The 10,577-nt window shown below is 38.8% G+C and overlaps 1 protein-coding gene across 1 annotated transcript; it reads right to left on the bottom strand.

Annotated features, from left to right (window-relative positions):
- Positions 1-9,643: 9,643 nt before the first annotated feature.
- LOC149099423 (uncharacterized) lies at positions 9,644-10,501 on the bottom strand. The gene is made up of 3 exons (XM_089276833.1): positions 10,277-10,501; positions 9,993-10,032; positions 9,644-9,837 (listed from the first exon to the last, which is right to left on the bottom strand). Exons 1-3 carry the CDS (start codon positions 10,492-10,494, stop codon positions 9,652-9,654), a joined length of 444 nt encoding a protein of 147 aa, XP_089132959.1. The 5' UTR covers positions 10,495-10,501; the 3' UTR covers positions 9,644-9,651.
- Positions 10,502-10,577: the final 76 nt, after the last annotated feature.

Below are 10,577 nucleotides of genomic sequence, written 5' to 3'. Positions count from 1 at the left end.
TATCATTTTCACTATCTTCTTCTGATCCAGACTCCCTGTCATTGTGAAATTGAGATTCTATTGTACATGCAACTAAGTGATAGCATGAGTATGAACCTTTTGATAACTGAATAGCCGAGTAATCCATGGCATGGATGAGTAACCAGTAAGCCACAATTTTTTTCCATTTTCAACTAGTCATGGGTATACTTACGTATATTTCAGCTATACTCAATGGTCCTCAACGACTGATGAGTTGATTACTCAGTGATTACCCTTGATTACTCATTGTTGTTAGTTATCATCAACTTGTTGTGTCTTGAGTATTTTTATTTTTTACCTCTTAAATAGCTGCTGTTCTATGCCACTTAAGGATGCAACAACACCTTGACTTGTGCTTTTCTGCCAATCAGGGCGATTGGTGTAGGTTTCAACTTGAAGTTTTGCGGCTTCTCCCCCTCTTCGTTTGTTGAAGAGTATCAGTCCGTTCAGCACCATTTCACTCAGTTCTCGCCAGGTGCATACATCTGGTCTACTTGCAGATTGCAACTCTGAACTGAGCAAAATGATCTTTAAGGTAATGTACTCCTTTAACGTTTGAAAGTCACTTATAACAAGGACAAGGTCTGGTTGATTATACCTCCCGTCATTCAGTGTTGTCATGGAGTGATGGCTGATATGGTAATTCCACTCAGCTTCCATTAGCTTCTCAAAATGCTCAACATCTTCAAGGAGACCTGTCTTTCTCCTGGAGTGCTTTTCCACAAACAATTCCGATGCATTTCTTCAATGAGTAGCCAATATGGGATGCTAAAGATGGTGTACTGACCCGAATTTCACCCATCTTTTACATGAAACTTGGAAATGTCCATGACACATTGCACAATGACGTCAAACTTGTGAGGACGAAAAGTCACGATAACTCGCAATGCCTATTGTTTCCAACTATGCAAATTTTCAAATGACAATTCACTTGGAACAAGAATTGACCTCGAATTTTCGGGTGAAAAATCGCTCTGTTCGATAAATGATATGCTTCAAAGGTTTCCTTTACTGTTTACTTTATGTTAAAAGCATCGTAACTCTTGCACAATTATTCTTCTATTGTTTCTTGGCTTACATTTGTAGGCCACAAAGGCCACTCGCCGACCCACGCCATGTTTTTGTGACCCAGACTCCACGTGAACTTGTTTTTGTATTACCATAGCAACTGCTAGTGTTCAATAGTGCTAACATGCATTACACAATCATTCCCGTTGAGACTCGGTTGTGGTAATTATGCCAAAAGTTTCCAATTATACGCAAACCCAAATTGAACTTCTTTACAAGCAAGATCTCCACCCAGCTGAGATATTTAAATTGCTGAAAGGAGAATTAATTTCGATGCTCAATTGAAAACCATTTTATTTACTCTTGTTTTAATTGAGGAAACCCTATTACATTGTTTGACTATTTCGAAATTGTTACAACCCCAACCCCTTTCTCCCCAAACTGTGTGTCTCAATCTTCCTACATTTTTCTCAGCTTTTTGCCTAGACTCTAAGGAAAGTCCATCATCTTGTTTATTAATAACCCGCCAGACCAAGGACAATTGTTACTCACTTGGCCGCTTAGCGACCCTTGCACGGCCACTATGCAGCCTAAAACCTCGCAGTTCCTTCGCTTGCTGAGCTATTCTACCCTAAAACTCACAAGGTTGCCTTGTGGCAAGTCTACCTTTTCCCAGGCAGACAGCAAAACAAACAACTTACTTTGGCTTCAGCGCATGTTATAAGTACTCTTTTCTTGCGAACGCCACACTTTCCCTTTACATGACATAGCTATGGAGGCAACATCTGTGCCGCAAGCCAAACCACTGTGGGTTTGTAAGTTTTCCAAGTCTGTCAACATCTGTCAACATGGTGTTCAAGTGATATGGCACGTGGCTCTACATAAATACGAACCACTAGGTCGATGCTTACGGTCAATATGGAAGCAGAAAATGCTTGAAATAAGCTTATTGCCTTTAAACCCAGCAAGGATTCAGTTTACAAGGGAAGACATCCAGAGACTATTTTGTATGATTCAACTCAAGCTGATCAAGAGATGCACTGCTTGGGCTAAAAACACACAAAGGACATTTGAGAGCTTTTGAGTTTTGGTTCCAAAACAAAATGTAATGTTTCATAAAATAAAAATTTTGTCTGTAAAAGTTCTGTCTCATTTCTACACTGTTTTGGGAAAGTAGGCTTCTGTAAACATTGTAACTTCAACAGACTTGACCTACTTGTGAAATTGGCGCCCAGTCTTACCGATCGATATGCAGGCTTGAAAATTAAAGGTGCTAAAACAAGGTTTATTAGTCTGTGTTTGAGGAATTTTATTGTGAGGTAATCGCTTTTTTCGTTGTGTGATGCAATTGCTTTTTTTCATCGGAAATAGCCAATTAAACTGCCGGATCATTGAATCTATTTTCGATATGAGTTTAGTCATTTACACACCCTTGTATGGCAATGTCATTCATTGCGGTTCATGTCACAAAAATTTGCTGCTTCGAATTTCGCTATCTCAAATTTTAATTTGGTTACCTTGAAAATTTGCTACCTCAGATTTCACCATCTGAAATTTTCGAGAAAGATTGTGATTTTTTTCGCTTAGAACCCCAAGAAACATCTTTCGAAAATTCGATGAACAAGGGACTAATTTCATTTGCATCACTTTGCCTGTATGTTGCCTCCAAAGATCCTTTCTCTTTATAAAGCCCAGACAGTGAATGCAAGGCAGATAATCATCTTGAGAAGTCCTCTCAGAAATTTGTCCAGAATGCATCTTCTGGGTTTTAACACATGCCAGAAATTTCTGTCAAAAATATCAGCAAAATTCTAGATGCCACAAAAATTTTCAGAATTTCGGGTACTTACCTTGCAATTTTGGCACCAAAAATTAACAGCAAAATTTTTCACTACATGCGATTTTCTTTGAAACTTGGGGTCCAACTGGGACCTAATTTCGTAAACTATATTTTCCATTAGTAAAATCCAATTAGTTCCCATCAGCTGTAGCTCATGCCAAAGTTTCTTAGCCATGGCGTTAAAACCGAAAAAGTTATGGCAAAAAGTTCGCCATAGCTCAATGCGCCTATATTAAGAGATATAATGATGGACCCACATTAAACTGTAGAGGTGCCACTTACTGATGCCAAGTCCTTTTCAACCAACCTTAATGGTTGTTATGACTGATCAGTTCACTGCAATCATTTTTAAGTCCTTTTCATGACTTGCGTTAACCACACACTGGCCATCATCATCAGTGAGTGCCTTGAGAAACTTACCCACAATGTGTAAGTTTACTTTCGACTTGGAATCTAATTCACTCAGTCTTGCCACTTCTTTGCCAAGAATCTAGTGAGTAGGAAACTTTGATAGGGCCTCGCAAAGTTTATCAAGAGCCTTGCCTTTTCCGTCTGGCACCTCTGGGATTCCTCCTTGCCTTGCATGTTCAATGTACCGATCAGCATTTTCACACAACACCTTGCACGGAATTGTAATAGGGACTTCACCTTCTTGAGCAGGACACAATCGTATGTCAATTTGGCTGAATGTCAAGCCATAGGTAGGTATGTTGTCTGTTGTTAGTATAGCGGGGAGACCAATCATACCAAATGCTGTTGTGATATTCAAAGTATAAGAGTTCTACAGGAGTTATTCACGATTGTCATGCAACAACTGGTAATATGGATTCGAAGAAGCAGCATGCAACCATGAAAGGAGCAAAGAGCAAAAATATGAATAATCAAATGATACCTATGAATCCTACTTCTGTCCAAGAACTGCGACAACATGTGTGCAAACTGGCTAATTGTCCTATTCACATCACTGATGGGTTAAGACGTCTTCCAAGAAAACAGGAAAAGCTTGTTTCAAGTGCAGTGTAAAGAATTGCCCTGTGTTTTGCATCGAAGATAAGCTAGTTGATTACTGCAATGCCATTGCAATCAAATTATCACCTATTTACAAGTGTTACACACTGCCGTGCAAATGCGACAAGCCAAGCAATCTAAGAGTGTCCAATTCTTGGGACAATCAACAAAGACCCTTCTCCTGTGGACAGAAAGTCACCTTCACGTTTTTTCAGTGGAGAGACGAAGAGTTAGCAGATGAAAATCTCCAGATAATGATGGAATTAGAGGAGAAGAGACAGATGAAAAAGGCAGCTAAAGAACAGTTTCTCTACAAGCTAGGTAACCCATCACCTATGCTAATTAGATGGTCTTTTGATTGACATATGCTAATTAGGCAGCATCTCTTTGTACCCCATACCAACCCCCTTAACTACTTTTGTGTGTCATTGCCCCCTCCAAATTTTCAAACACATAAATTCTACAGGATTTAATCAAATGACTTCAAATTTACACAGCGTGATCTATAAGGCCCACTGTGACGTCATATCTAGTATGACGTTGCTGACGTAACATGGAACAGTTTGGTGACCATTTGAAAAAGTTGGATTAGGAGGGCATATCTACTCTGCAGGAATCTAGTTAGGGTTATGGTTAGGGTTTGATTGTGATACTAGAATCTGGGGTGAATTTGTCCTGCTAATCACCCCAAATGGAAAGACAATAAGTTACTGCATTACAGCTTGAAGATAATGTCCTTGACAGAAGCAAGATGTCACCACTTTGCTTGCCAACCAATTGTGGATGGTGATTGTTCATTAAGTCCAGCAGTATTTTGCACAGTTCATGATCTGCCTGTGGTCAGAAGAAATGGTGTGACGTGGATTAGTTTCTTTTTAGTACAACATCTCAGGAAGTATCATAATATCATAGTATCATAATCACAGCTCTTGGCAAATTTCAAGCGTTGGCCTTCACTCGGTAACAAAAATAGGCACCAAGAAGAAAAATCCTCACACCCTCGACATGGAGAAGTGACGATATCAGATTGCCCAACAACTATTGTGTAATCCCACCAAAACAATACAACTAGAGCTGGTCTGTCCCCATGATCAATAAGAAGATAGAAGACCAATCAAAATATTCAAAAGTGTTAATTAAGTCATTCTGCTGCTTTGTTTTACATTCAAAGTCAGCTCTGATGGCCAAAGAACTTTGCAGTTTTATAGTTGTGGAGGTAAAGTGTCACCTCTGGTGAAACCTTCATCAAGAGGACATTTCTGTCTTTGACCTGATTGGGATGAAATTCCTGCCAGTTTCTTTGAATCTTCAGGGTATGAACCTCAACACCCCAGCCTTGAGGGATGACAACACATGGCCAAAATCACCAGGTCACAGCACTCATGTGCTTTATCCCTCTTATTGAGAGCCAGCTCAAAATAATCTCTGTGCACACTGCAAGCGTTGACAATCTGCTTACTGCAAAATGTTGTATCCATTAGCCTGCACATATCCATAGTTTTTAGTTGTAGATGCACAAAGCATTGAAAGGACTATCATTAGGTGTTGAAAAATGCAAATTTGTCACTCACAGATGTACAGTACTGGTCGAAGGGATTGCAGCACCTACATGCATGTGAAATGTGTGTAGTCTGCGTGCAGTATTTGTGGACAGTGTGTGTAAGGTAGGAGTAATTACACGTGTAAAATTTACTGATCTGGTAGTTACACACATTTGTGAGTAATTTCACCCCTAAGTGTGTATTTTAATTGGAGGAGGAACCTTTGTCATTCATACACGCATTTGTGTGTATTTTGCAAAACAACAAGCCAGTACAAACTTGTATTTGAAACACATGACTCAATGTTCATGGAAAAAAGGTAAATTGAAAAGCCGACAAGCATTGCTAAATCAGTGGACTAGCTTGAGCAGCTATAAAACAAACTCTTTCTAAATTCTTAAAGGTCTCTGAGCTTTTGTTTATGTTGAAACATGTAGGACGTACGTTGGAACGTAGTGTTTACCCACGCACAAAATATCATTTCAACTCCTGTTCCCTGAGTAACAATGAAATAGGGATTCCAATGAAAATTAACCTTAAATGGCGAGGAATTAAAACTTTTTTAAACAAAATCTAAGCGTTGGTTAATTTTCAGTTCACTAGATTCGTGTGTAACCTTCTGATGAAAATCCACAATGTTTACACCCGGCTTAAATTATAATACAGTCAACTACCAGTATGCTAGATTTGAGAAAATACATTTGGATTTTTATGACTGAATTAAGTCGGGTTGACAGATCGTTGCGTGTCTGTATAAGTAGTAACTGATATTTAAAAGAACTTTCGCACTGCACAGGGTTTCCGCCTGGGTAGATTTTGGTCACATGTAAGGTAACTCTATTCAAGGAACAGATTGAAGTTCATTTTTATTAGACCAAAACAATGTTTTTAGACAACATTCGCTTTTTCTCTGATTCACCTAGTGATGAAGCTTCGAAGGCTTTTTAAACATAAAGAAGGATAACTGATGTTTAAAAGTTAACTGAGAATATTACCCCAATCAAAATGTGCACGTAGTACAAACACGCTTTCAAATATCCTGAAGTTGGAATGATGTCATTGGAAATGTAAATGAAAACTTTCATTCATCAACTGTCTGCCATGTTAACTTGCCAAGGGGTGACAAAGATGGCAGGCTTAAAAATGCCACATTGACTGCCTAGCAGGGTTATCTCTAATATTAACCTCTCATGCCAAAATGTACGCTAATGGGTATCTGTTTGAGCCAACTGCATGACCTGTTCTCCGCAAAGAGAAACCCTCTCCAAATATGTCTACAACAATGGTTTAGATGTTTGTGGCTTACAATTTAGAAATTTGGTCACAGCATTGTCTTAGTTTCATTGGTTTATATGGATATAAATACTACATTCACTAGCCATTTGTTTTGGGTGTACTTTGTGCAAGAGATGACATGTTGAAACTTTATTTTTCATAAGAAGATGGATTGTTACCCATTGCAAAGCAGTAAAATAATATTACTTGTGCTTACCAGTCAAGTCAACGGTTAAGAACCATCAGCTCTTCTTTCGTCTGGGGACATTCTAAATTGCCTTTGATGCTGGAAAAAAGTGGCCTGAGTTCTCAGCTGTTTGATCACCGTAATATCCAGTTACTCTGGAGTGCTCTTCCAGTGAAGGAATTTGACCGCATACAATAGCGAACAGCAGTGATTTGATATGGTTGCTGGTGACAATTCCCTGTGGTCCTGCAAAAATGAAAAAAAACATTACACTATTTATCATGTTGCTTTCAGACACAAGATTCACAAAATAAAACTAAACTATGGAAAGCCATAACTTTCTTATGTGGTTGTTTATCATTATTTGGTGTGGTTTCTTCATTATGTTGTGTGGTTCCTTCATTATGTGTTGTAGTTGCTTCATTATGTTTTGTGGTTTCTTCATTATGTCTTGTAATGTGGTCCTGATGTGATGTGTTTTTATCATGACGTGGTGTAATAACTTCATTACGTGGTGTGGTTTTATCGTGATGTATTGAGGTTCTTAAGTTATGTTTTGTGCACTTGTCATGATGTAATGTGGTTACGCTGTTATGTTGTCTGGTATCTTCGCTATGTGGTTTGATCATTACGTGATGTGGTTTCGTCTTTATGTCTTCTTGACCTCATTTCCGATCCAAGCTCTAGTAACCAGGCCTTACTTGCTATCATGAACTGGTTAAACCGGTTTTTAGATGGGTCCCAGTTCTTTCTCTTCCCCGGTGTTAAAGACAACAAAATGGCGGAAACAAGCAACGACACTTTGTCAACTATACTTGATAATATGCACCTTGCGCATCTTATTGAGAACTTCCAGCGTGAAAAGGTAACTGTGGATCAAATATGTAAGCTATCTTCTGAAGAAATGGAACTTTTAGGTGTGAACGATCGCAACGCAATGATGAATTTAAGGTTAGAGTGTTTAAACTACAGTAGCAATCCACCACCAAGGAAACCAGGAACATAAGTGTGTGGCACTCCTGAGTACTTAATTTCTAAGTCAGTTTTAGAGGGGTACCTGGAGGATGGCTTTAATATCAAGGACATTGTGTCGTTACTTTCTGTTTCAGAAAGTACCGTTTATCGTAGGATGGGTCGTTACGGCCTCAGTCAGTTGCAATTCATAGAAATAACAGAAGGTGAGCTTGATGAAGTTGTAGAAGAAATAACTAGGAATACCCTTCTTGTGGAGAGGGACTGCTAAAGCAAATATTGGCAGATCGGGGAGTAAAGGTTCAGAGAATGAGGCTCCGTGACAGCATTCATAGAGTCGATCATGAGCGAGTCGAAAACAGGAAGAGAGGCCGTCTACGTCAAAGGACCTATAATGTTCAGGGTCCCAATCACTTATGGCATGTAGATACAAATCATAAGCTCGTACGTTGGCATCTGGTAGTAATAGGGGGCATTGATGGTTTTAGCCGCTTACCGGTCATGCTTTCATGCATGGATAACAACCAAGCTGAAACAATCCTGAAGTGTTGTTTGGATGCAGTAGATGAATTTGGCCTGCCGAGCAGGATAAGAACTGACAAGGGCATGGAAAATGTTGATATTGCCAAGTACATGATTTCCAGAAGAGGAGTCAATAGAGGGAGTGCTATAGTTGGAAAAAGTACACACAATCAGAGAATTGATCGCCTATGGTGGGATGTTTTTGAAAGTGTTTTAGGACTATATTACAGACTATTTTACTTCATGGAAGACGAAGGAATTCTTGAGATTCACCTGGCTGCTCTTCACGAAATTTATTTGCCATTAATCATTGAGAAGTTAAAAGTCTGGAGTCGGGCATGGTCACGCCACAGGATGCGCACTACAAGATCCTCACCAATCTGTATGTGGGTATCAGGCCAGTTACAAAATCCATTGGGCATTGAACTGGTGGGATCAGCCATAGATAATTATGGGGTAGATGGTATTATAGACGCTGACATTGGGGATGAGTCTGAAGGCAGGCCCATTCTTTCTTCTCTGTCATTGCTACTTTCTGATGAATGTAAAAGTATTTTGGCTGGTCATCTGCCTTCAACCCCCCTGACCGAAAATTATGGAGTTGAGCATTACTTGAAATCAGTTGAAATAATCAAGTATTATACAGTGGCAGTTCCAGGAAGTCAAACAGAACAACAACAATGACGGGTACTTTACTAACAGTGTATTTAACTTAACAGTGGCACTATGATAACATTTATGCTTGTCAAAATTCATACCTTTCACATTAACTTGAACAAAATGAGTTTTTCAATGAGTGAAATCATTGAGCATGAATATACCAAATTGGTTATGTTAGCAATAACAATTTCAAAAATTACTGAACTCAACTGCAATGTTCTAATGACTGCTTGCCAAAACATAACCCACTAACCCAACTGCAACATAGCTGCTGGAAACTCTTCAAGTCTTAACTGCTAGTCTACCTGCGAAGTAGAACCTCATCATCTTTGCAAGAATTTCTGGCAATATACAATGGAATCAGCTCATCATACTGGAATTGTATCCCTGGCAGTACTGGCAACTATGTTGCTGGTAGGTTGGTGGTATATAACAACCAGGCTTTACTCCTAAAGTAAGACTCTTTGACACCTTTTTAAAAATTCAAGTGTTCTTTAAAACAAACTATGTAAAATCTACTGCAATTTTACATATTTTCTGATGAGAAGTCAAGAAACTACAGGTAACATCAAACGATAACTTCCAAACTTACAGGCATCTCTACATGTGTAAACGACTTACACATGACCAAAGAATGCATTAACAAATGCATAGTCATACAGCCCAAACAAAGTATCAGTTTCCGGAAGAGGCATGTCTATACTCGCATGGGGTAGATATAAGGTATTACTGCATGTGTGGGCTGTGGGAACAAATGAGTTTGACACTTCTGTGAAGTTAAGTGAAGGATGCAGCTCAAACACCTAGCCTGCACTACTATTCAGCGAAAGTATGAAAACCAAAACAGGAATTGAATCATCACAAATATAGAACTCTGGAACTCTCTGAAGAGTGATGACCTGCCCACTAATGGTATTGCTATTCAAATGGTGTACATATAAACAGCAGTCAATCTAACATAGTACAATAAATTATCCGAAAAAATGAAATCTAGCAGTCTATCAAGAAAATAATATGTAAATTTTGATATAAATGTTCATTTTATGGCCCTAAAATTATATTAAGAGCCAATTTTCTTTGCAATGCCAAACAATTTGTTTTGGTCATTTAATGCTAAAGTAGAGGCTGGAGGTTCTTTACCCACCAAGAATTTTTTGACAGTCATGTCAAAGCTCTTTTACTCAGCCAGGGTTGAACACAATCACTTATGAACTGGTAACTTTTATTTCATTCATTTAGTGCTGTTGATAAAATATGATTTCAAAGTACAAAATACAGAACAGAGACAACTTACTGGCTGCTTCTCTCAAGTACTTGGTGAATGCTGCATACACCTCATTCTCAAACTGCCTTTTATTGGAACCAGTTTCACTGAAACAGGGCTTCAATAAGGTTGTGAGCATTTTCATACTTAACACTCTGGCTTCACTTGGCCTAAACAGATGAAGACATATTGGCATGGCCTCACACACCTAACAGAAAAGAGGAAGCAATGCATGCAAGAGTTGAGCAAGTGCACTTGTGGTTTTATTTTAACCTAGGT

Source organism: Orbicella faveolata, unplaced genomic scaffold (assembly GCF_042242905.1).
Source record: "Orbicella faveolata isolate gen_17 unplaced genomic scaffold, um_ofav_v1 contig_46, whole genome shotgun sequence".
Taxonomy (NCBI): Eukaryota; Metazoa; Cnidaria; class Anthozoa; order Scleractinia; family Merulinidae; genus Orbicella; species Orbicella faveolata.
This window is presented reverse-complemented; position numbering and strand designations above follow the sequence as displayed.